The 27443-nt window shown below is 51.1% G+C and overlaps 1 protein-coding gene and 1 pseudogene across 1 annotated transcript; both read left to right on the forward strand.

Annotated features, from left to right (window-relative positions):
• The first annotated feature begins 10784 nt into the window (after window positions 1-10784).
• Window positions 10785-13938, forward strand: LOC115636387 (C-C motif chemokine 3-like). Its single transcript, XM_030536401.1, has 3 exons — window positions 10785-11058; window positions 11741-11855; window positions 12796-13938. The coding sequence occupies exons 1-3, from the start codon at window positions 10986-10988 to the stop codon at window positions 12899-12901; spliced, it is 294 nt and encodes a 97-aa protein (XP_030392261.1). The 5' UTR covers window positions 10785-10985; the 3' UTR covers window positions 12902-13938.
• Window positions 13939-17802: 3864 nt separating this feature from the next.
• On the forward strand, window positions 17803-23885 carry LOC115636386 (annotated as a pseudogene).
• Window positions 23886-27443: the final 3558 nt, after the last annotated feature.

Below are 27443 nucleotides of genomic sequence, written 5' to 3' on the forward strand. Positions count from 1 at the left end.
TTACTGGCATGCAAAACCTTAAATTAGAGTGAATAAATGAAGACTCGGCACACCGCTTCTGAAAGGTTGCTGATCCTTGATCTGGAGGCCGAGAGCTGCCAGCGCCAGAGCTCAGATATCGATAGCCCTTTATCCCAGGCTCTGAAAGGCGTTCACCAGCATCACTGAATTAAATAAACAAGTAAGGGGGTCTCATGACCATTAGCCTGACCTACTGGGGCTGAGTTACAAAAGGCAAATAGAAAGGGGCAATCATACAGTTGCTAAGGGGCAGATGTCACTAGGTGGGGATGCTGGCAGATGTTGGAGTCTGGCTAACTGAGGTTCGGGGGCTGTAGGGATCAGAGATGCACTAGAAGTGCATGTTCCCCCCCATCTCTGGGCTAGCAGGGAGCCTAGCTCAGCAGGGTCAGAGTGCACAGGCCAAGGTTTGTGGGGACCCTGGTTACAGTAGCAGGGCAGAGGCTGTAGCTCAGGAGTAGGGGGCATTGGCAGAGTTGGGGGTGGGGGATGGAATTGGGCTGGCAGGTGATAGTCAGCCTAGGACAGCAGTGCATTGAAGCAGCTGGGGGCTCCTATTCCAAGGTGGCAGCGCAGCAGGCCATGGTCATGGTGTATTGACTGGTCTGCGTGGAGGGGGCAGCATGCCATATTCATGGTGTATTGACCAGTCTGCGTGGGGAGGCCACAGATTGCAATAGGACAAGATGTTGCAGGTCTGGATTGAGATATGTTGTCAAAGCTGGGAGTGGCAAGAGCTCATATTGACAATATTGTCTAAATATTCTGTGGTACTTTTACAAACACAGAAGTCAAGTGTTATATATGACCAAATGTCTCCCTACAGGAAGAAAATGCATTGTGCATTATGTCACTAGGCGGGGATGCTGGCAGATGCTAAATAACAATATTTAGACATCTGTGCATCTGCTGTTGCCAGAGGCTGCTCTGGCAGAGGAAGGGAAAGAAATCTCAGATTTGGGAGGCGGCTCTGGGGCAGGGGCAGGAAGGCTGTAATGTCTGGTCCCGTCAGTCATTGAACAAGCCCAGCTCCCCTCTGCCAGAGTTCAGTGGCCTGCTGTGAGATGCCATAGGTGGGAGGGGAGGGGAGCAGAAGTTGAGGAGACAGGGATCGGAGGAGAAGGTTTTAGGGACAGGCTGTGTGGCAGGAGAAGAAAGGTCACACACTCCCTTACAGAACCTGTAACTGAACCCAGGAGTCCTGAGTGGCACCATCCCTCAGCCCTCAGCAAATAGCTGTGAAACCTATTGGCAAAGTGGGTGTCTCTGTCGCCCTCTAGCACCAGGTCCTCATGGAAGATAACAGTCTTCTACTGCAACCAGTCACTCCATTGGCTCAAGTGGTAAATGTCTGTGCTGTGGGTCGACAGATACCCCAGCAGTGGAGCCATGGTTGCCCACCAGTGGCAGGGGCGACCTGCCCAAGGGAGTACCAAAGATCACAGATGGCACTGCAGGGGGATGCTTGCAGCGCTCAGGGATCATTGTGCCTAATGCTAACCTGTCCAGAGATAGTGGGGCCTGCAGCGGCCTGGCTGGCAGTGCTTGTGCTGCTAGAGGCTGGTGGGGTCAGGTAGCTGACAGCAGCCAGCACAGCCAGGAGCACTTCACACCCAGGGCAGTTGGTGGCGAGGTGCCTGGGAATTGTCAGAGGGCCCCAGATCCCTGCAATTCTGACCCGGGTATAAAACCAGAGGCCTCATATAATGAGGCCGTGTGGGCGGGGACCTGGATCTGCTCCCACTGTCGCTGGTGTAGAGCAGGGCTGAGTGGGGGATAGCCTGGCCCAGGGGGCAGAATCCTGCTCTTGGTTACACCAGACGGAATCCAGAGTAACTGCTCTGAAGCCAGCAGGGAGGCCCTGGATTTACACTGGCCACTGAGAGCAGAGGCAGGATCCTTGCTGGCGTAAACAGGCAAAGGCTCATGACGCCAATGGCACGGAGACCAGGAGCTACAGCAGCCCGTCCTGGATCTTTTCTCCCCTGCCCCAGCTCTCCCCAGCCTCAGAGGTCCCCTTTGTGAGGGAGGGCCTGGCAAGGAGAATGGGAACATTCCCACCTTCCCGAACCAGATCCAGCTCATTCCTCTTGCCCCGCCACCCTATCCGTATGCAAACATCATACAGCCCACCAGGAGGGCCCTTGGGGACCCACCCCACTGGCTGGCTCCCTCCCTCAGGGCTCTCCACATGTCCTCAGAGCAAGAGGCTGGCTGTGTCTGGGCCCTTCTGATGGCTTCATCCTGCCACCAGGCCCTGGCCTGGGGTCTGTTCAGGGGCCCCCTGCCTCGCTCTCCCCTGGGCACAACCCTGTCTGTGGGGGCTGGCTGGCTCCCAAGGGGTCGTGGGCCCGGTGGGACACACAGCTCTCAGCACTCACTCAGCCAGCTCCAAGGGTTTAAGACATGGGCTTGAGTCTCCTGTATGGGGGGGGAGCTTGACTGACAGAGCGAGGCTCAGGGAGAGGGGATGGAGCAGGGATGGAGACAGAAACATGGATAGGGAGGCAGCAAACCAGGACTAGACAGAAAGGGAAAGGATTAATGAGGAGGACACAGGGGAAAATCGCTTATTCTGCGATTCATTGATAAACTCCACGAAGCGCAAAGCATCATTGGAATATCTGTGTGTATCTCATTTGGTGCCTTTATTACTGGGGACATGTGACTAAAACGGGATTGGTTGATGAATGCACCACAACGTATTTTATAATCCGGTAACAAAGTGATTAATTATCTGGCAGCAGAACTGGCTGCTGGGGGAGACCAGGAGAAGGTGGAAAGAGGAGCCCAGTGCATGGAAAGGATTTCTCAGCCATGTCCTATCCCCTGCCTTTGCCATCACTTTCCTACTGTCTGGCTTGAACATCCATGCTTGTACTAATCAACAGTCTGGGGCTATCTCAGCCTTGGAGAAATGGAAATGACCAGTCCAGTCACAAATTACAAGGCCCACATGTTTCAGGGGGCAATGACAGCTGAGAATGTGTGTGATTGTGTCAGACAGTGACTCAGTAAGGGGGCTATACAACACAGCAACGCCAATCCTTCTAAGAACATAAGAACTGCCGTCCCGGGTCAGACCAAAGGTCCATCTAGCCCAGTAGCTTGTCTACCAACAGTGGTCAGTGCCAGGTGCTCCAGAGGGAGTGAACCTAACAGGCAATGATCAAGTGATCTCTCTCCTGCCATCTATCTCCATCCTCTGACAAAGAAGAGTCTAGGGATACCATTCCTTACCCAAAATATCCAAAATTCTACCACATACCCCTGCCTCCTGGCACTCCAGCACGCAAGACAGCATTTCATTAGCCGGTGAAAATGTAGACAAGCTCTATTGCCTTGGCTGGAGCTCTGCCAGTTTCCATCAGCTGGGAGTATGGGCCAACAAGAAGTGATATAGGTCCATTGGATATCCCCTGCCACAGGAGGGCAATAATATATCTCATGTCAGGAAAATCGCAAGGAGCATGGTTGTCTTCATTGAAATGAAATGAGTAGAGGGCCCAAAGATTGAGAGGTGTTAACATGATCCAGTCACTGTCCAGCATGAAACAGTGCTAAATGAAGGTCAGGGCATGGTATACAGAGACGTCTGCCTGCTAAATACCAAAGCAAACATGCCATTAAAAATCATTTAAACCCTTTGTTAAAGGTACAGAGAAGAAGGAAAACCAATGAAAGCGTTTGAAATGTAAAGTTTTGAATAAGGTTTTTGTTTTAACATCCTCGTTCTCTTTCCCTTTCGCTGCTGAGAGTGTTTAGAAGGAAAACAGCCCTTAGCTGTACCAAAGATGGTCATAAATGCCCTGCTGGGGGAAACGAGACGTTAGCTGAGCTGGGCTGGAGCTCTTGTCCCATTTCATAAGAGAGAAAATGAGAAAAAGCAGAAGAGGGAGAGGAAAGAGCAGCCAAGATGGAAAATGCAGCGTCTGCGTCTGGTTTACCTGGACTCTCACTGCGGAAAAGCACAGGCATGGCGATTGAGCCTATCCGCCAGTCCCAGACCTGGCGAACTCGTACCAGCATCGGGCTGTTTAGGACATTGCTTTCATCTGCCTCGCTGCTCACAGGCTCACAGCGGTATTCAAAATATACTGGCTTGACCGGCTCAGCCAGACTCTTATTAGACAGGAGGAAAAAAGGGGAGGGATAGAGAAGAAAAGAAAGAAAGTGGGGAAGAAAAGGGACCCCTGAAGGAGGTGGGATGTTACAAAGCCTCCTGTCCCAGCGGGTGTTTGGGATACAGCCAAAGCTGGTGGAGGTGGGGCTGTCCTCTGGCTCTCTCTTTCTGGCGCAGTCTGGTCAAGACATCTGTCAGAGTCAGGGTGTCCAAGGCCTGAAAGAGTGACTGTAAAACCCAGGGTCCCAGGAAACGGCAGGGGTGGCAGTCCTGATGGTGAATCATGCTCCTTCCCCCTTCTTTCCATCAGCAACTGTTGTGTTCATTTTCCCTGTAGATATATTACAGAATCTGTGGTTCGACCACACTTTGGTTCATTATGGAATAGACTTAAGAGACCAGATACCCAGGGTCTGTTCGTTTTATGAATACGGTACAGGAAGAAGATTCTATGTGATACCAGTCTCCAAAGACCTGCCCCGTGCAGTGATGTTACATTCACTTTGCGCAGAAGTTGTGCCCCCCCCCCAGGTTACACATTTCAGCTGGGATTATGTATATAATCTCACACGTTACACATCTCTTTACACAGTGCTCAAATCCAACCCATCAGTTTGTCCCAGGTCCCTACCTGGTTCCGTTCCTTCATTATCTTTGTTTTAGATACAAATATTCCAGGCACTCAGCCTTAAGGGCTCTTCCAAAGGACATAAAATGAATGTATCCTGATTTTGGCAAGTTTCCCATCTGCTTGTGCCAAATGCTCGCTTCAGCAAATGCAGGTGTTCTGGGATACTTGGCATAAGTGAATAGGATTATGAGCAAGGCCAGTTTAGGCTGTATCACTGTTATAATACTTGTGCTTAAAGTTATTGGTGCTTAATGCATATGAATATAATATATGGTGTGTATAATATGTATTATTAATATGACAGATTTATATGCTAGCCAGAATACATTAGTCAACACCCCTTAGCTAATTTTCCTCCTTAAGTCTCTGTTAGTAAGGACCCCAAAAGCAAGTGATGGGTAGAATAGCCCAGTCCCTTGTTATTTTGTTCCCCAGTTAAGCCTAATGTCTGACGTATTCCCATACTTCTTTTGTTTATCAGGCATGATCTTAACACAGTCTTTGAGTTACATCAGGACTAATTCAATCAGTCTGTCTCTCTTCATAGAATATCAGGGTTGGAAGGGACCTCAGGAGATCATCTAGCCCAACTTGCTGCTCAAAGCAGGACAAATCCCCAGTTTTTTGGTTTTTTGTTTGTTTTTTTACCCCTGTTCCCTAAACAGCCCCCTCAAGGACTGAGCTCACAATGCTGGGTTTAGCAGGCTAGTGCTCAAACCACTGAGCTATCCCTCCCCCTTGTCTACCTTTTCCCATCAGTGATTGTTGTTATAGGTTATTGTGCCACTTTCTGAACTTTTACTCCCTTCTTTCACTTGAGCTCACAATTAGGGTAAATTTCTAGGCCCAGTTATCACAACAGGACTCATGGGGGATGCCCGAGTGCTAGGCTTGTGCCCAGAATATGCCCTTAGCTAGGCAGGAGCTTTGCATGTCCCTTGCATTAAGCCTTGAATGAGAGCTTGGTTCTTGCAGTTTTGCTAATTTGGCACACCATGTGAGATTGGGCCTCACTGGGTTGACTATGGAACCAAAGTGGGTCCCTCCCTCTCCTACATACAGACCCCTCTCACCCTGCCCCGTAGATACCCCACCCCATCCAGACCCCACAAGCACGAACTGCAAAATCATTAGCAAGCCCCTTCCCCCTGCACAAAGAATTATGCAATTCACCATGTTCATATTGAAAGAGCTGACCAGGGATTTTCAAGGGTCTTGCAGAGGTCACAGAAATGTACTAACAATAGATCCCAATGGTTTTCTCACGGAAGGACGTGTCCATAAATGGACTTGGCACAGATTTGATCCAGCAGGTTCATTCCAACGGAATGAAGTTGTCACTACAGCTGGTAAAGAAATGGAATTCTGTTCTGTGATAAATGAAGTGTGTGTGGAGGGGGGGAGCTCCCTTTTATAGGCACCCAGCCAGTCAGTTAGCTATAAAGTCCTTGGTGGTGTTTGTTCTCTGTTTGCTTTACCTGCAAAGGGTTAAAAATAAGCCCCCTGGGTAAACGAAAGGGAGTGGGCACCTCACCAAAAGAGCCAATGGGAAGGCTAGAGCTCTTTAAAATGTGGGGGGGAAGCTTTCCCTTTGTCTCCCGCTGTTCTCTCTGGGCTGAAGAGACGGGGCAGCAGGAATACAATGTAAAGTTTGGACCAGGTATGACAAATCATCTTCCATCCCTAGCAAGATTCACCGGGACAGGGAATGTTGAGATAGACGCGATCAGGTTTATTTTATTTTGGCTTGTGGATTTCCTCTGCGCTAAGCCCAAGTATTTTTGTTTTCTTTTGCAACGTTAAGCTGGACCCCAGGGAGCCATTCCTGGTGTTTAAACCCTATAAAATCTAGCCAAAGTCTAGTGTTCCAGATGTGTTTCCGTTCTTCTTTTTTTTTAATAAAAATTTGCCTTTTTGAAGAACCTGATTGTTTTGTGTCTTAAAAGATCTGTGCATGTTTTTCAGTTAGCTGGTAGCAACAACTGGATTTTCCTTTTGCTTGCTTTCTTTCTCGGCTTCCACAAGGGAGGGGTGGAAAAGCTGAGAGGCCTCAGGGAAAACTTCCCAGATGAGTGTTTCCAGGATTTGCAAGAAGCAGTTTTTCAACTTGAGTGATGGCAGCATTTACCAAGCCAAGGACAGAGAAAAGGTTAATACAAGCCTGGAGCAGCCACTATTAATTTTTAGAATCCTTGCAGGCCCCCACCTTCTGCACTCGACATGCCAGAGTGGGGATTTAGCCTTGACATGTTCGTTCCCATGAAATTTTCCCATGAAGATGGAAACGTTTCTGGGTTTGCAGAAGGCTTCCCCTTCCACCGCCGAAAAAAGAACTTTTTCAGTTTTTCTTTGAAAAGACAAATTCTGAAAAGGTCACTGGCTTGGGCAACTGGAAACGGAAACATTTCATCTGATAACACTGCTCTACAGCCAAAATGCTTCTGAAATAAATGTAGTCCAACTTTACTAATTCTGGGTCACTGAGAAGGAAAATGATGCTTAAAATTATTGATTGGCTCTAGTTTTCAAGATATGCTATTAGGTCAGTATACACGACCCTTGACTTGGGAATGGCGGAGGATAAGTGAGTTATAAAGGAAAGGGATCTCAATTTAAACCAGAAATGACTAAAATACATCTTTGACTGGATCTATGAATAAATCTATGACTGGGTTTGGACAGTACTTGCTTTTCAGGCAAAACAATGAATGATGCAATCTGAAGCTGGTATTGCATCATACATGATATGAATTGCATCATGTTATTCCTAGAAGTGATGGATGATGCAATCATAAGGAAGCTTACATCACTCTGCTGAACAAATTGCCCTATCAGCTCTAGAAATCATACAGTGTCGTGCTCTCTTATTTGTCAGTGTTTGATTTTGCAAAGGGACACATTTCTGTTTAGCCAAAGTGAGCAGAGATGCCTCGTACTTGTGTGAAGAGTGCAGATAACTTCTGCTATGTTTGTGGTGAAGTGACTTTTGCATCACAAAAGCGCAGTATAACCACTATGGTTAAGAAAGCCTATTACCTTTATTTTGGCTGCAAAATTGGAGATCAGGACAAGAGGTGGGCCCCACATATGCAACACTTGTGTAACAAATCTTTGCCAGTGGTTGAACAGGAAAAGGAAATCTATGCCTTTTGCAGTGCCAATGATTTGGAGATAGCCAACAGATCATATCAGCAATTGTTATTTCTGCATGGTGCCTCCAGTTGGGAAAGGTGTGTCAAAGAAGAAAAAGTGGACTGTGCATTATCCAAACATTCCATCAGCTATAAGCCCAGTACCCCACGGAGAAGGACTGCCGGTTCCTGATGCACCAGAATCATTCTCACTTGAGTCAAACGAGGAAGAGGAAGAGGATGAAACTTCTGGTCCTGAACCATCAATGTCACAGGACCCACATTTTCTCCCCTCCTCCTCCTCTGAACCACCCATAACACAAGGTGAACTGAATGACCTTGTCAGGGATTTGGAACTACCCAAGAGTAAGGCAGAGCTGTTGGGCTCCAGACTACAGCAGTGGAATCTCCTGGCAGGCTATCAGGGCAAATGGAGCCCATCAATGCTTGCAGACTATTGCTGGACAGTGACAAGAGATGCTCCATTTAATGAATACAAGACAAGCCAAGAAGTGCCGAGTAGACACTGAATAGGACTAAACTATGTACATAATAGTTTTTTGCCTTTTGTTTCCTAATACATGTTATTTATAACCCTTTTGCTGATTTTTAAAGTGTTACATAAACAGGACAGGTGAAATATTATCATGTAAAGCAACCATAAACACATGAAAAGACCTAGGTTTACAATTCATGATTAAAACTCTACTATCTATACAATATACATAGACATAAAATGTAAAAACTTAAATATCTTAGAAACAGTAGCCAATCCGTTGTTTTAATTGTCATATTTGAATTCAGCACATCAAAATACATAATAAATAGCACATTTTATCTCAGAAGCAGACGACTTCTCAAAAATTGTAGACCAGTGTAGCCCGCAAGCTTGGGGCTGTGCAGGGGGATTAGCCAGGGGGCCTGTTCCCAGGTGTCAATGGGAGACCTTGCCCCGACTGCAGGGAGAGCTGGCTCTGGCCCTCGTTGGGTGGAGCAAGGAAGGTGTTTTATGGGAGTCAGCTAGTGCCAATTAGTATCATCTGCTGCCACCACGGCCAGGCACCAGAATTCACCATCACCGCTGTGCCTTCCTTAACCTGACGCTGGGCAAACAAGAAAAGGGAACCAGACCTACGGCTGAGCCAACAACTCCTGGAATGTGAGTTTCACAGTCCCATCTTCTCCTGTCCCACAGCGCACGTCCTTCCCATTTCGTTCGCTCTCGTTCCTGACCATCCTGGCTTCTGTTGAAGTGAGGCAGAAACCAGGCCTAGATTGAAAACCGTTGGGCCCTCTGCACTGTGGAAATGGGGCACCCCCACCATCTGTAAACTAAACAGCAAAGCGCCCCTGACCCCTATATACCCCACCCAGTCCCCTGAATGCCCCTCCCAGGTTACACATACCCCTCCCCACATGACCCCAGAATGCCCCTTTCTCCTCACCCCAAACCCCCAAATGCCCCTCCCACCCCGCATATACCCCACCAACCCTCCACTAGCCCCACTTATCCTGACTGCCCCCCCACATACCCCAGCTGCCCTGACATACAGCCCTCTCAAGGCAACCCTCAATGCCTCAACCCCACTGGCCATAACCCCTCACCCCACTGTCCCCCCCTGCTCCCCACTCACTCCAGAGCCTATCACCTTCCTGCCCTTCCCCACCCACCCGGCTCATTGCTTTGGCCCTATCCTGGGCTGAAGCGACTCCTCCTGATCCCAGCCACCCAGCTCCACTGCCTGTACACTCCCATAGCCCCACGCTGCTCAGCCACCCCTCACCTGCCCCTTGTCATGACCAAGGGGGTGGGGGGCCAAACTGGAGCAAAAGGCGGTGCACTTCTGCGCAGTTGTCTTTTTTCCTAGTGATTGGGGGTCCCCCGAGATGAGGGCCCTGTGCAAGTGCACTGATCGTGGCCTGGTTAACTCAAGCCTGGCCGAAACAGACTCCAGGACGCAGCATGGCAGGCTCAGAGGGCGTGAGCGGCCCGGCCCAGTGTTGCTGAGAGGTAACTGGAAACCTCCAGGTGCCACCCAAGGCGAGTGAGATGGGCCAGAGTTGGCCTGGTTGAGGCTGACCTGCCCTCACCTGAGATGTTACCGCAGGTGAACAGCAAGGGTCCAACCCGGCTGGTGCAAGTCCACAGAGCTCCCCCTGCATCAGTGGACAACGGTGTGGGGTCCTGAGACTCTTTACTGCCAGGGTAGAGGCTTCTTCTCACTCATGACCATCCTTGCGTCCAGGCCTAGCCCTTGCTCACACTCCTGCTGGACCGAGGTCACAACTATCCACGTGGTAACAAGCGCCGCTACACAGACAGATCCCTGGTTCTCCACACTCAGCTCGGGGGTTTGTGACATTTACAACTAGACATGGCAAGGGGTCAGAAGTTATAGAGGTTGGAACAATCACTGGTAGCCCTGTGTTCTCTGGGTGTGCTTTGCTGTGGTGACTCAAGGGTTAATGAGTTTGGGAGCACAGGCACTTGCCCTAAGCTATGTGCCTTCTTTTTGCAGACATCCTGTGAGGTCTCTTCCACCTAGGGGAGGTGGAGAGGGCCTAAGCTACAAGGACGCTGCATAGAAATGCAGAGCCATTCTCCTGACTCACACCAACCATCAGACCAGTTGGATCCTCTTAGCTCAAACACCAGAGCACAAAAGTGCGTGAGGCTAGGGGCATGGACAAAGGGGGCCTGCAGGGAGAAACCCTAGGAACAGCAAAGCTCAGGCAGAAGATAATGTTTGCGCTTACACTTTAAGCTGACAATAAAAAGGCGAGCTCCTGGCTGTGGGACAGTTTGGAGGGCCTCCAGCACTAGAAGCAGAGAAGACATATCACTCCTTCTCCAGGATCATCTGGGAAAGAAAGAAAATCCCCATCTCTCTGTGGACTGAGAAATGGATCTTGGCTGGTTCCTCCCCGTCCAAGCATGCAGCTGAAGCCGGATCCCTTCCCATCCACCCACAGCAGACCACTCCAATAAAAGCATCCCGGTTAGGCAGATCCAGCCAGAAGGCTCCTCTGCAGCTGAATCCTGCTCACCGGCCCCAGCAGGACCTTCCTCCATCTCACCATGGCAAAGGCAACTGGGCTTGTCTGTGCACTTCTCCTGCTGGCTTCGTTCTGCTGCCAGAGCCTGGCTCAGAGTGAGTACAGGTGCCCCCTGCCGCCGCCTCCATGGGGAGACGGGACCTGGGTCAGGGAGCACCATGAGATCTCAGTGGAGGGTCAAGATGGGGAGAGGTGTCAGGGCATGGCTGGGATATGGGGGGCAGGACACAGGGGTCCCAGACTGCCCCTCGCCAGATGGTCCCACTCTGTGAACACTGCACATGCAGAGTGACTCTGTGACAATGGCACCATGGGGCGGTGGGTCCCTCTTGGGGACTCTGGCTCAAACAGACTCAGGTTATGGGGAGGAGCTGCTCTGAGCTGCAGACTCTGCCAATCCAGGAGCCACTGACAGTTTCCCCAGGAGTAAGGATCCTGCCAGCACAGCCGAGCTGGCAGGCATGTGGCTGAGGCAGACCAGAGCCCTGCCATAGAGGTGTCTTAGCTCCGCAGTGTTCACTAGGACAAACTTCTTCTGGTCGCTGGGGTCAATAGGGCAGGCTCTGGTTTATGCCTGCTGAGAATGTGCTAACCCAGCTGGGTTATCTGGGGGTGAGCTGAGTGAGGGGAGAATCAGACCCAACCTACTGCGACCTAGGGCCACAATTAGCCAGCCAGACAGGAACAGCTCAAGCAGATGCTCTGGGCCCATTCAGGGGATATGGGGTCCCATCTAGGCAACTTCACCCTCATCCGAGCTGCTTTCTGCCCCATTAGAGGCCCCTGGCGCACCGTACAAGTGCTGCTTCACGTTCCAGACAAGCAGGATCAAGAAAGGCAACATCGTTGGCTGGTTCCTCACCAACCCCGAGTGCTCCTACCCAGCCGTGGTGTGAGTATCCCCACACAGGGCCCCGAGGGATGAGAGAGATGCAGGGGAGGGACAGAGAGAGGGAGGAACGCAGTTGGCCAGAAGGAGGAGAGGGTGACAGTGAGGGGTAAGGGGATTAATGTGGGGCGCACCAGGGGAGAGATCGATGCCGTGAGCTAGCCCCAGCTGCACAGACGAGGGCTTCTTGCAAATGCTGGGACTCCCTGTAGCCAAGCGTCCTCAGCCTTTCCTGCTGCTTCCTGGGACGTCCCAGCCCAGGCCACCTCTGCCCTGCACTCGGATTTAGCCCTGCCCCATGGGAGTGCCAGCTCTCAGCCCCTGAACGAGCACCAACCCTGCTGCCTTTTCTGGGGCAGAGTGAGACATTTGGGGTACTTAGAATCCAGGTCCTGGCTTTCCTGTGAGGTGGCTCACAAGGACACTGGAGTAGCTTGGCTGCGACTCTTAGAGCAGTTAAAGGCTCATTTCAGCAGGCACTCTGCTCCCAGAGACGGCTGCAATCAGCCATGGGGAGATGGGTTCCCTCTCCAGACATTCCTGCAGCTATGCCAGGCCTGACTCTGCTCTCACGCCCCCCCCCCCTCAGTGTAAATCAGGAGCCACCCCATTGCAGTCAGGGAAGTGGCTCAGGTGTAAAACCCACCCGCGGCCAAGTCACCAATGGCTCGGCCTCGGTGCGCACAGCTGGGGAAAGGTTTTTAGGTGAGCTCAGCAGGCAATGTGCGCTTGGTGCTCCAAGCTCTTTGGCCAATCTGGCCCCAGCTTTGGGGGCTGGGTGCGCGTTTCAAAGTCTATGGTGCAGATCCCCAACTCCCATTGACTTGGGGACCTTTGAAAATCTCACCTGCGGAGCCCTTCTGAAAATTGGTGCCACTGTCATTCTAACAGTGATCAGTCTCAACACAGCCCCTCGCTAACCCATCTCCTCCTCCTCCTGCAGATTCAAGACTCGAATGGGCAAAGAGATCTGTGCCAACCCTGACAAGCGGTGGGTGAAGAAATACCAGGAGTTCTTCCAGCCGAATTCCCTGTCTGTCCCCAGCTAGACAAGCCGTGAGGGGAGAATCCTGGAGACCAGCCCCCAGCTCTGTAGCCCACACACACAGCTGCAAATGTCTCTTGCTAGCTTGACTTTTAAGCCTTTAACAGAAATCTGCTTCTTTTGTCCTTCCCGGGTGCAGGATCTGAAACTCCAGGGGAGTCGCTTCCGGCTCTTTGACTCAGCCCGTCTCAGGGGAGGGCTGTGGACACAGAAAGTGGCACCTGATGTTGCTGACAGTTCTGCTGGGATGCAGCATCTCCAGCTGGATTTAACAGCCCCCCGAGTGCACCTCCTCCCACAAGGTCCCCATGGAGTGTGTGTCTGTAACATGGCGGGGTCACCTCCTTGGGGGTGCTTTGCAAAACCATCTAAGGGAGCAGATGTTCTGTTCTCATGGAAAACAGGGTGCCCAGATCCCTCAGCAGTTTTAAAATTCCCAGCCCTACCCTGCAGGCCCAGATTATAGCCTGGTTAGACCAGGCCGTCCTCCTCCCCATGGCCCGGCAGGAGAGTTCCTTCCAGGGACCTGGGACAACCTCCCGGCCTTCTCGGTAGCCACCAGCATAGGAAGGGCCTGTCCCCATAGGGATGCAGGCAGGAGTTCAGGAGCCCAAAGACATATGTCTGTCAAGGCTGGCACAAGGGGCAAACTCCCCTGAGCTCCGCCAGAGCCATGTCCTGGCACACTTGTCCTTCCCCACTGGGGATGAGCTGCCCCCTTTGAGGGTCTTCTCCAGAGCTATGTCCCACCTAGTCTGCAAAGCCCCATAGGCAACCCTGCCCCAGCCCAGTACACACCCCTGAGCAGTGATGCAGACAGTTGCCTCACGCTATGCAGACTCAGTGAAACACTTTCCCACCAAGCCAGTGAGGGAGACACCCAGCCAGACACTGTTGGCTAAACAACGCTTCCTGAGCAGATCCCACATCCCCCTGACTTTTTATTATCGTTCCGGGTTAAGAAATGTCAAACACAATGCTTCAAGCTTCATATGTACCTGCGTGTAAGCATATGGGTGCATACGTGGGCATTTGATTCTGGAAAGGCCTCGCAATATTGTTGTTGGCTTCCTTGTCTATGTAGCAAAATATACAAATATATAAACCATGAAATCAATGAAGCGTTTGTGCCAGTTTGGGGGATCTGATGAATCCGGTGGGTTTGTAAAATCGCTGTGTCATTGAATGCAACAGTGGCTATGAAGCCAGCCATCTGTCACCTCCCTCCCAGACCAGGAACAATGGACAGTCATTAGCACAGATAGCTCCATTTAGCCAGGGGAACCAGCTGGCCCAAGTTTGTCTGCAGGGATGGAGGTTGGCGAAAGGTCCCCAGAAGGGGAACTAGCATGTAAAATCTTTGAGGAGCCCATTGTGGGACCAGGAGAGAAACAAAGCGACAGGCTCTTGGAGGGAGAGGGAACTGTTTGACTTTAAGAGGAGGCAAGAGGAAGCTGCTTGGAGAGGTCAGTGAGGTTCGGGAGAGAAGCCTGACCTGGAGACGTGGAGTCCCAGGATGGAGCAGGAACCCCGAAAGGACACGGATTCAAATCCTGAAGAATGCTCTGAGTGATGAGAAATGGGAGGCAGGGATCCACGCACTGGTGTTTCGTATTTTGCTTGGATCTGCACATCTCTTATGCTGTCTAAAGTGAAATGTGATTGTGTTAGAAACCGCAAGCAAGGTCTCTGCCTGCTTCAACCATGGTGTGTCCATGCAGGGGTTAACTGTTTGCCGGTTTTCCTGCAGGATGGAGCTCTGGGAGGGGTGTGCGGAGGCTGCTGGGGGAGCTGGCAAGAGTCTCAGGGCTCAGAAGAGGGTGCTAGATGGAGGATCAGCACCCTGGAACGTATTTCGAGACCCAAAGCCAGAGCAGTGTCTGGCCTGTGCTCAGACTCAACATGTCCAAAGCACCTGGGTCCAGCGTTGGGACGCAAACACAGCAGCCTGGCGAGTGCCCCGGAGAGGGCGCTTGACCAGGGCTGGGGCAATCAAGAGCTAAACACCTAGCCAGGCACTCAGTGCAATGGGGTTCTGCTCGGGTGGGTCTCTAGTGTCACTGGGATACAAATTAGCCTAACCGCCAATGCTCCCCTCCACTGGCCTCTTCCTCCCAGGCTTTGTCTCACTCTGAGGGCCCAGGATCTTCCAACCTCCACCAGGCATATCCGCGGAAACGGGCCTGCTCACTATGTAAGGTACTGCCCTGTGTGCGGGTGCGGTATGCACTCCCCCAAACTCACACACTGTGCTGTACAAATGCTACAAATACACACACTGTGCTGTACACATCTAACCCCCCCAAACTCGCACACTATTGTACAAACACCACAAACACACACACTGTGCTGTACACACCCATCGTCCCCAAACTCACACACTGTGCTGTACAAATGCTACACACACACACACTGTGCTGTACACATCTAACCCCCCCAAACTCGCACACTGTTGTACAAACACCACAAACACACACACTGTGCTGTACACACCTATCCTCCCCAAACTCACACACTGTGCTGTACAAACACAAACACACACACAAACATACACACTGTGCTGTATACACCCACACCCAAACACACACACTGTGCTGTACACACACATACACACAAACACAAACACACACACTGTGCTGTACACCACACACACACAAACCACACACTGTGCTATACACAAACACACAACACACAAACACACACACTGTGCTATACACCCCCCAAACCCACACACTGTGCTGTACACACTCCCATCTGCCCCCAAACACACACACTGTGCTGTACACACAACACACACACTGTGCTGTACACACCCCCACCCACCCTCAAAAACATACATTGTGCTGTACACACACAGCCACAAACACACATATTGTGCTGTACACACACAGCCACAAACACCCCTAAACACACACACTGCACTGTACACACACAGCCACAAACACACACTGCGCTGTACACCCCCCAAACACACACACTGTGCTGTACACATGCACAGAGACCCATGAACAGACACACTGTTCTTTACACACCCACACTCACAAAAACACACACTGCTGAACACACACAGCTACAACACACCACTGTGCTGTACACACACACACCCCTACACCCTGCTCCCCCCTTGCTAGGTCTCCAGCCTGTGTCCATTGTCTATACTGCTGTGTTCGTCCCTGCAGCGTGAGCCCGACTCAGCTGACCTGGGCTCTGAGCCTCAAAGCAGTGGGTCTTGCTGCTCGATGGATGTGCCTGTGGATGCCAGCACGCCCTGGGAGAGGGCAATCCTCACTGGCAGATGCTAGCCAGGTTCCCTGCTGTGGGTGCCTGCGGATTGTGTCTGAGGAGGAGGCTGCAGCCCGTCCCCCTCTAGTTCCCAGCCCAGCCTCACTGCACTGAGAACCCCTGTCCATGGTGCCAGGAGATCTGAGCCGAGCCCTGCTGGGGTGCTGGAAAGCAGCGGGCCTAGCGGGGAGACAGCCACACCGGGCACAGTGCTAGGGAGGGGTGAGGTAGGGGCCCAGCTTTTCTCTCTGAGCAGGAGCCTGTTATCCCGGGACAGCGCTCGATTCCTCTGGCATCTCCACCAGACACCGGGCAGGACTTCGCGCCAATATCACCCTGCCACAGCGTTTCCCTGGGAGCCAGATTTCCTGACAGGGATTGACCTGTCTCACACGGAAAGGCGAACACGTGGTGTCCCTGCAGCTAGGGAGGGACCCATGCCAAACAGCCCCAGCTGCAGGAAGGTGGCCCCTAGAACAGGCTGGGCCAGAACTATGGATCTGTCTGATCCAGGCAGAGCTGGAAATGCCGCCTATTAAGTTGCCCAACACTTTTTATTCAAAGACCGTGTTTTCATTTGCTTAGCATTTCCCCAAACTTTAGCCATTTGGGAATACATTTCCCAGGCCAGGTGTCTGCCTCAGGCTGATTTTTTCTGGAGAGTTTCATTGAAAACAATTTCAGCCAGTTCTGACGACGAGGTTGGGAAAACGCAACCGTCTGTCAGTCACTGTCCCATGGCGGTCACTGTCCCATGGAGCAACGGGGCTCAGAGCAGGGGTGGGAGAGTGCCCTGGGGACAAAGAGAGGCGCCTTCTGTGAAAACTTGCCCTCGGTTAGCTCAGTTACAATCCTCTTGAGAACTCGCTGGCAGTTGTTAGAATATTTTCAGCTGTGCAAAACACTCTCATTTGCTCCAACCTTGTTACTGGAAACGATGGAACCGTTTTTGCAGAGACTTGCCAATCAAATTCAGCCTGGGGCAGACAACCAGCATGGGGAAAATTCAGCCAAAACGGTTAACGGCCTGTCTGGTTTTCAAATGCTTTAAAGCGGTGCCCACTGCCTCACAATACATGTGCCACATGCATCTGTCTGGTGTACACAAGAGTCTCATTCATTGGAGGCCATTTCAATGCCTACCTACCGGATCTGTGTGTGCAGCTAGGTATTTAGTGGCTGGATTCTGCTTGCTGACACATGGGTGTAAATCTGGAGTCTCTCCATTGGAGTCCATGGCACTTCACTGCATTTACACCATGAAATGACAGCAGGATTTTGCTCCTGGACATCTAAACAGCTTAACCTGCACCCCAAAAATATTGTGAGGGTATCACCCTCCCAAGGGGGTGGGGCTTTCTCCTCCTCCTGCATCCTGGCGCATAACAGGGAAATGAAGCTGCTACTTCGACCACTGCAGGGTTTCAGGCCCAGAGAGCGAGTTATAGAGACCTGTGAGTGTAGTGGAAGAGGTCCCTGGTTCAATCTCCTCTCTCGATGGGCTATAACAGGTGTGCTGGCCTAGGACTGTACTGGGCTCAGTTTCAGGCTCTGCCACAGAGTCCCTATATAATCTTGGGCAAGTCATTTAATCTATCCCTGGCCCTTGGTGTACCATGGGGCTGAGACTTCCCTGCCTCCCAGGGGGCTGAGGATGAAATTGGTTCGTGACTGGGAGGCACTCAGGTTCTATGGCCCTGGGAGTGCATCTGCAGACAGCTCCCCTGCAATGTACCTTCGCACACAAAATGGGCTGGATTATGCCTCATTTCTAAGGCACGCTGGCCGGTGTCACTGGCTGTGTTTGAAATAGGCCTGCCCAGGCCTTCAGCAAACCACGGGCAGAGAATCGAGCCTCATCCTGTGTGGTTCACAAGTGACTAAATTTAAACCTAAAACCCTCTGCCTGCCCCTCTCTGTCCTCCCCCGTGAGCATGTGCAGGGCTGGCTCCTTATCTGCAAATCAGCAAGAGACTTTCCAGTGACACTGCTCTTCTGTCTCCCCGGCCACAGGAGTGTGGGAAGATAGGTATTAATAGATGATAATGAACGAATGGAATAACTATTCATCCAACATGGACATTCCAGCACCATCATGGGAATCCCTGCTGAGGGCTATAAAATACCATGGCCGGGGAAGGGGAAGCCAGACCGTTCTCGGCCACCTCAACCTGCCAGAATCTGCCTGCTGCTGGTGCCAGAGCCGAGACAGCCTGCCTGGAAATGAAGGTCGCCTCCTTAGCCCTTGTAACACTGCTCCTTGCGGCTCTCTGGATGGAAGCCCACTCGTTCAGCTGTAAGTATAGGGTCACTTTCTTTCTCTCGAGACCCCAGCTTAGACAAGGCGATCTGGAAGGAAAGCTACCCACAGTGCAGAGGAAGGGTCCTCTTAGAGATGAGAGAGTGGGCTGGGCGCTGGGAGATCTGGGTCCGGTCCCACCTCTGCCACGGACTCTGTGCACCATGGCTGAGTCACTGGGGCTGGGATATCTTAGGCATTCCCATTAAAGGGTGGAAAATAGGCACTGACATCCCCAGGGCAGTTGTGAAAGCCTCAGACTTCGTCTCGCCGTGGCTCCGTTCCCCATCTGGGAAATGGAGCTCACAATTCTCCTTTTGTCTTGTCTGTTTAGATCATGAGCGTGGAGCCCATGGCTCTGTGCAGCACCCAGCACAGTGGGCCCCCACCCATCTCTTTCGGAGCCTTTAGGCACAACTGAATCTGAATCCTTCCTGCCTCACCAGACACAGCTTAGGGCAAGAACAAGGCTCCAGGATCCCTGCCTAACCCAGCCTGCTCTGTGCATATCCTCTATGTTAAGGCCCATACGTTTTCTTCACTGAGCTGTGTCTGATGGATGGACTCTTTCAGTGAGGCCCTCTGTGGTTCATTTGTCACCCACACTCCAGATATTACCATCTTCTTTTCTGGAGAAGTTTGGAGCTTAAAGAGGTGTCAAATTCTCTGAGGAAAATCATCACACTTTCAACTTTGGGGTAAATTCATGCCATTTAATGTGTAGTGTTTTCCTGAGGCATTTGCTTTCAAGGCATTTAGAGGCCTGTCTGCCCCTTCTGATGGATTTTCAGCTTTCACATCAGGCTGTTCAGGGAAATAACATCTCAGTGGATGGTTTGGAGATTGCTCTGCAGGTTGTAGATTTTTGATGGCCAAATCCTGTTGAATGCGGCGCCATTGTGTCAAATCGTTACATTAGTTCCTTCCGGTTATGCCCCTGGCCTCTCTACAACTGCAGTACATATCTATGGACAGGAGATTCGGGCTTTGTGCTACCTGGGGTGTGGTGCTCAGCCCTGGGGCTGGCAGCAGAGCCAGTTCCTGGGCGGTTACTTTCAGAAGGGCCTTGCCATGCATGGAGCTGGCAGAGAATTGCCCATCAAAACCACTGGCTGGCAAATGGTTTTCCTCACAATGGATTTTTTCACAGAACAAATTCTGTTCTCATCAACATTTTTCCGGTTTTCGTTAAAAAACAAAACAGAAAAGGGAACATTTTCATTTTGGGATTTTTCAAAGAAGATCCAAATGTCTTGATTTTTTTTTTAAACAAAAACAATTTGAGGGGTTGTTTTTGCTTAATTTTTTCCCTGGGAAAAAAATTAGGGTTGCCAACTTTCTAATAGCACCAAACAGAACACCCCGCCCCACCCTTTCCTGAGGCCCTGTCCATGCCCCGCCCCTTCTCCAAGGCCCCACCCACTGCTCACTCCATCCCCCCTCCTTTGCTTACTCTTCCCCATCCTCACTCACTTTCAGCAGGCTGGGAGTAGGGGTGCTGGGGGGGTGGCTATGGGGGTGGGCTCTGGGGTGAGGCTGGAGATGAGGGGTTTGAGGTGTGGGAGGGTGCTCCAGGTGTTGCCAACCAGACAGTCAATGGCCCAGTCAGCAGTGCTGACCGTGCCACCAGGATCCCTTTTCAACGGGTGTTCCAGCAGAAAACCGGACACCTGGTCACCCTAGAAAAATAGATCATTTCCTGACCCATTCTAGGCACAAGACTGGAACCACAAGGGGCTGCAGAGTCCTTTGGCCCATTGGTTCTGTGGGACACTGTACAGTCAGGGAGAGCAGAGATTTCCCAGCCTGCCCATAGTTCAGTTCCACTCGTCTGCTTCTTTCCCCACACACCCTGGTTGCTCAAGGCTTCCTGGCCCTGCTGTAGTGCCTGTCCGGGGAATGGTCATGAGCTCAGGCACAGCACAGCGTGGGGAGCTCCCAGTCCAGGTGTCTCACTGTAGATGTGCAGACTCACCCCTGCGGCGCCTCCTGCTGGTTTCTTCTGGGAATTAGCTCTTCAGCCTCCAGAGTGCCCTCTGCAGGCTGTTCCTCTACCGCTTGGCCCCCGCATCCCTCCCAGACCCAATGCCCATTATCTGGGGCACTGCCTTCTGGCAGTAACTCCTCAGTATTAGGGTTTCCTCTCCCTGGGGAACGCCCACCCACTATCCCCACCTTGCCTCAGTATATGGCTACTGCCAGTCATCGTCTAGCCCCGCGCCCTGGGGCAGACTGCAGTATCAGCCTACTCAGCACTGGCAATTTGGGTTTGGACCTGCTGCCTTTGCCTACCCCTGGGCTGCCCTCTGCAACCCCCAATACCTGTTAGCCCAATGCTAGGCCACAGCCTGGGGCTTTCCAGGCTGGAGCTCCCCAGCTCCTCTGCCTTTCCCCAGCCCTGCTCCACTCCAGTACCCTGTCTCTAGCTCTCTGCAGCCAGGCCCTTCTCCCTCTACAGCCAGAGGAAGACTAGGGCCACGTCCACACTACAGAGTAAAATCGAAATTAATAAAATCGATTTTATAAAACAGATTTTATAAAATCGATTTTACATGTCCACACTAGGGCACATTACTTCAGTGGTGTGCGTCCATGGTCCCAGGCTACCATCGATTTCTGGAGCGGTGCACTCTGGGTAGCTCAGTAAAAGAATGGGACCAATAACTTCGATTTCCGTCCACACTAACCCTAAATCGATATACTAATATCGATTTTAGGGGTACTCCTCTCGTTGAGCAGGAGTACAGAAATCGATTTTAAGACCCCTTAAAATCGATTTTAAGTGCCTTGTAGTGTGGACGGGTACAGCGTTAAATCGATTTAACGCTGTTTAAATCGATTTAACGCTGTAGTGTGGACCAGGCCTGACTGGGCTCCTGGCTCACTGCCTCTTATAGGGACCAGCTGAGCCTGATTGGGGCATGGCCCCAGCTGCAGCCACTTCTCACAATCAGCCCAGCCTAAAAGCTGCTTTCTCCAGCCACAACCCCCTCTCAGGGCTATTTTTAACCCCTCTGGACCTGAGCGGGGTGACCACCCCGCTACACCCATGCTTTGGGATCCAAACTAACCCAAACACCAGTGCTGAGAAATCAATCACATTTCATCAGAGGGCCTGAAAGGCTGTGCTGATGTTTCATGTCCTGAGTGCCGGGTAACACGAGAAGACTCCCTGTTTCTGAAACTAAGCTGGTTCTCTATTAAGAGATCTCTATCACCGAGATCTTTAACTGCAAGGAGCATTCAAGTCATGTGCACACAAACTGGCTTCCTGCAGCCTCCTGCAAACTGTACTCCTCCCTCCAAGTTCCATGCAGGTTGCTACAATCAACATAAATTAATTAACCCCTGCAAACCACCGCCCCTACCCCCGGCAGGGGTATTAACACCCTTGTCCCCCTGCTACCAGTGGGGAAAGTGAGACACAGAAGGCAAACAGCTAAACAATGAGATCAACAGTGACTCAGTGGCAAAGCTGGGAATATTATAATTGCAATATTTCAGTGGCAGTGACAGGCAGAAACCCTCCAGTGCAAAACATCAATGAACCCAATCTCGGGGATATCAATGGGAGCATCAGATAATTCCCTCCTGACCCCCAGAGACAGGTTTGGCTGCTCCCCAGCACTATTGAAGTCACTATTACACATGATTAATCCTGTCTCCCCAGTTCTTTGTTATTATCCAGCCTATGAGAACTCACGCAGCTTCCTTTCTTCTTTCCAGTTGATAGGAAACGCAGCACATGCTGTTATGCAAGCAATTTTGTCAGAAAACCGATCTCCCCAACTGATCCGGAGTGACAGACCCACAGATCAGAGATGCTCCCGCCAGGCCGTGATGTAAGTTTCACAGGGTGGCAGACGCACAGGCTTGATGCTTTTCTTTTCTCTTGAGTCTGTAACTCCATCTGATCCAGTAAACACCACAGAAAAGTCCTTTCCGGGAGCTGCTCATGTTGTACCTAATCCGCCACCTGATGATTCACACGCAGAGCGAGCTCTCGAATATACCCCTTTGCAGCAAGGGGTTAATAATGGTTTCTATGCTGGGATTTCATTACTAAGGCTAGTCTACATGGAAAGTTCCACCCATTTCATGAAAGGTCTGATTTAAACCAGTTCTGTTAAACAGATGCCAGTGGCCTTGCTTATTCTAGTTTCCATCAAAACTTGTTCCTAATCAACCCGCCACACGACACTTTCATGAGAGCATCCACAGGTATTTGCACTGGTTTCCCTAAATCAGGTCAATTGCTGCAACTTTCTATGTAGCCCAGCCCTAAATACATTGGGGTAAATCATCTGTTACTGCCCAAAGAGTTATTGGAGATCAAAACCGAATGACACATGTAACCATAAAGAAGCACAGTGCACCATGGGATGTGCTCCCCTTGCTATTTGTATTGTGTGTGTGAACTGCCAGTGTTGTTGCACATTAGCAGATTGCCGCAGGGTCTCACAGAATGTGAACTGATGAGATTCCTTTAGAAAAGGACATCGGAAAGGAGCAATAGATTAATTGCAAAGTGAGAGGAGGGATAGATGTCACTGTCAATGAATGTCTCTGCCTGGCTCGATCAGTTCTGATGCCGTAGTGAGAGATGATCCCAAAGAGCTCTGTGTTTGCCCCAGTTCTGGACGCCTGCAGATCAGGATCAAAGTGTCTTGGCAGAGAGGTCAGCAGCACTGATCTTAGGACTTGAGTGCACTGAGTCATGCGCGAGCTCAGAATTGGACTGGCAAGGGATACCCCAGCCTAGGACCGCAGTGCGTTGACAAAGTTGGTGGGGCTGTGCTGAAGTAGCTGGGAGTGCTGCAGGCCAAGATCATGGTGTATTGACCAGTCGGAGTGGGGGTAGGGAGAGGGGGCCACAGATTGCAATAGGACAAGATGTTGCAGGTCTGGATTGAGGTGTGTTGTCAAAACTGGAGGAGGCAAGTGCCCACCAGCAGCCCCACAGCACCGTACCTGGGCCCCGGCAGCTCTGTCAGCCTCCTGCATTCAAGAGAACCGATTTCACTGCAGAACCAGACCATTTCAGGGACAAGCACCTTCGTTCCCAGCACTCTCACAGTCACTGCCCTGGCCCCATAGCTATGTGAGCCGTGATCAGAGTCCCTGTGCATCTCTGGCCCATGCCTAAAGCTCCCTCATGGCTCTTTCTCTTCTATTCACAGCGTGGTGCTGCAGAGGGGGAAGGAAGTCTGTGTCGATCCCAGTGCGGAATGGTTCAAGACATACAAAGAAAACCAGAAAAACTCCTTAAAGAAACTTGGCCTCTGGGTCTGAGACAGCAGCAGCTGGACATGATCTCAGTTTCACACGCTACATTATTTACATGCACTGACGTACCAGTGTACAGTTTAGCTAATTTTTTTCTAGTCCTGTTAATTTTATATGAAAAAACCCCGTCCATTCCCTTCATCCCTTCTGTGTCCTTCCCCCCGCCCAGCCCCACTGAACATGTAATGGGGCAGCTGGCCAAAGCCACTGTCACTCTCTGCAAATACAATAAAATCCAGTGTTTTCTAACATGTCCCAATGCTGTCACTGATGTGAGTAGGAAATGTCCCCCCATTTCTGAACAAGGATGGGCCTTGTCGCCTTGGTGTCACTATGGAGATCCAAGGATGGTGCAGGGCAATGTGGTGTCACTATGGAAACACAAGGGTAGTGCAGGAGAACCTGGTGTTACTATGGAAAACCAAGGATGCTGTGAGGATGCAATGGAGGAGGGAATCAGGGAGTGGACTGACCCTTGCTTACAGGAGGGGCGTGGGAAGAGGGAATAGGGCCACTCTGAGCTTGTGGGCTTGTTCTGCTCCATCCTTCCCCCTCCTCACCTGTGCGAATGATACAGGACGCTCCCCACCCCACCCCAAAACCCCTTAGGCTCTGGAGAGGCGAAGGGGGCAGGGCAGAGCTCTGGCTGCTTCCTGCAGCAGCCCTGATTGGCTGCTCTTCCCAGGAGGCAGGGCAGTGGCAAAGGCAGCCAATCAGAGGGAGCTTTCCCCAGGCAGGGCTGGAGTGCCTGGTCCCATGGCCAGACTGGCTGCAACCCATTGGTGCGAGCAGTGGGATGGCAGTGACCACAGGGCTGACTCTGCTCTTGCTCTCACCAGGCACTGGGCAGCTCCCTTCCCCTGGGTGCCAGAGTGACGGAGACCAGAGTCAGGCTGGTGTCCGAGCTCAGGGGTTCCTTTACTGATTTACCTGCTCTCCCCTCCCATGGTACCTGGGAGATAAGGCATGCCAGGGGGTTAAATGCAGTAACCTGAAGCTCTCAGCCTGGGGGCCACCATAACAGAACAAACGCCAGGGCACTGCCCCAGCCTACCCTCCCCGTATTGCTGTGGGGAGCAGGATCTTGGCAGACGGGAAGGGGCTGCGGTGTGAAGAAGGTGGGACCCACTGCACTAACCTTTCCCTTCTGATAACCAAGGCCCAGATCCCCGCTGGGGTTCAGAAAAGAAGCTGGGCCGCTCCCCAGCTCTGCTTGATCTGTTTGCGCTGAATCCACCTGTTCTTCACTCTCCCGCTCCAAGCTGTGAATCTAATGAATGTGAAGCTGCTGGGCTCTCCGGCCTAGCTCCTGGGTTTCCCTGTTTTTGAAGGATCTTGTTGTCCCTGTCCCAGGCTAACAAGACACTGTCGGTAACAGACACATGGAGGGGTGGGAGGCTGTCTAGAATTTTGGGTAACGGTAGAAACTGCAAATGCGATTGCAGCTACTGGGGTCTTACTGTTTAAGCACCTGGTCCACCTCCCATTGAGGCTGATGACTCTTTCTGTGGACTCTAGTAAGAACTAGACCTGCCATCTATGGCTAAGAGTCCATAACTTTTGAAACAGCCTTTGGTTTTCTCATGTAGGAGGCCGGAGGCTTGAGGAGCAGTTACCGCGCCCCCTCCCCCAATGGCAATCACCTCAGACAGACCCCTTTAAACTTCCCACAGGCCTAGGAAAAGCCCATCCTCCATTGATATTTGCTCACAACCTGCTTTCATTCCATCTCCAAAACTCTCCTGCACCCCTAGGATCAGCCCCTCGCCATCCCCCCACAGTCCCAATGCGCCCATGTACTCCCTCTTCTCCCGCCCCACTTTCTGCTCCCTGTCCCCATCCCCGTGACAACACTGACAATGCTGGGGGGCTAGGACATCACAGACCCCGTCTCTTTCCATGGCACCATTAATGAACAAACTGCCCCCGTAAACAAGCGGTTTGGTTTTGGTTCTTCCTAACAATGTTTGGGGCATTTCTGTCTTTTCCCTTTGGCCTCCCCTGGTGCCAGGCAGCATCTGAGGTACAAACCTGCATCTCCCTGTTATTCCTACATGGTTCCCTAGGGTTCTGACCTAGAGACCCTCACAGAACAGGGAGTAGACTCAGGGAGCTCCTCAACCGCCAGGCAGAGAGAGGGGGTGTAAGCAAGATACATGCAGGTTGAATCCTGATTGCAAGCTTTTATTCCTGCATTGTGCTCTTGTGCCTTGTGCATCTGCACCACGTCTCCTCTGCCTCCTGTGTAAGTAGAGAACAGTTGCTTCTTCTCATGACACAAACCTTCCCATATGATGGGAGACCCCTTCCACCAACACATAGGGCAGAACCCCCCTGTAAAACGAACTCATTGAACTCCCCTGGTTTAGTGTAGGCCACAGTTTACACAGGGTTCATTGTAATACTGAATGTCACCTTGGTTTTTCTTTCTGTTAGCAATACAGGAAATGATGGCTACTCTGGGAAAAGTTTATTTGATGTAATGTACCCCTTTTGGACTAAAGAATTCTGAAGTAACACCTCCGTCAAAAGGTTGGGGTGAGGGACTAGGTGAGACTGAGACTGCAGACCTGCTATAGACCTCAATTAATTCTATTGCAGATGGAATTTATTTTGACAATCTTTAAAGTCAATTTTCTGTTAAGAGAGAAACTACTTGAAGAAACAAGTTGTGTAATCTTTTACCCAGCTAGCCTGTAACAGCCACTGACTTCTGGGGTGCCCAGACAGCAAATGTGAAAAATCGGGACAGTGGGTGGAAGGTAATAGGAGCCTATATAAGAAAAAGACCCAAAAATCGGGACGGTCCCTATAAAATCAGGACATCTGGTCACTCTAGTGACTGCTCCACTTCTCTTGTTTGCAAAGCAAAGCTGTGACATCTGCTGTCACCTGTCCACCTTTATTATTAAGAATGGGGATGGATGCATGAAGGGGAGTTTAAAAATGCCTACCACAAGTTATATTTATGGTCTGCAGGCCCCTTTTCCTTTTGAGGAGGCCAGATGTTAGTGCACGGCTGCTTAACTCTCAGGCCAGGCTGTGGAAGCTTTCTCAGAACTGGCCTTGCCTTTCTTTTTGATATCTTTGAGGTTCACATAGCCACCCTGCATGTGGTTTGCAACAATGAATATTTTAAGATCACTTCAGGGTTAAGCAGGACCCTTCTAAACTGACACTGGCCCAAAGTCTGCCTCACTTCAACAGGATTGAGCCGTGTTGGCTGTATCCCGGGCATACTTCACCCCTGATTTGCCCAGAGGAGACACCATAAGGTGGAAAAAACTCAGATCATCGCCATAAACATAAAAGTACAGGCAGAAGTCCTCCCCTTTCAAACCAACATTCCAGGGCCCTGAGACTGATTCCCTCTCGAGAAGGAAGTCTCGCCTATTAACTGGGACATGCTCTGGTCTTTCTATTATTAAGGGTGTGAGTGTGAGTGTGAGTGTGAGTGAGAGCAAGAGCACCTGTCAAATCCACAGAGAGGGTGCCATACAGAGCAGTGCCCTAAATCTAAATCGCTCCAAAGCTCTGCCTGTGAAATCATTTGCTGTGTTTTCTTCATTCTGTGAAATGATTCAACAAAACTAAGCTGCCTGCTCTACATTTTTCAGTGAGAGCTGTTGAACGTCTACTTATTAAAGTCTCAGTAAGGTCTGTAGCTGTGTTGGAGGTT

The sequence above is a fragment of the Gopherus evgoodei genome, chromosome 17, assembly GCF_007399415.2.
Source record: "Gopherus evgoodei ecotype Sinaloan lineage chromosome 17, rGopEvg1_v1.p, whole genome shotgun sequence".
NCBI classification, from domain to species: Eukaryota; Metazoa; Chordata; order Testudines; family Testudinidae; genus Gopherus; species Gopherus evgoodei.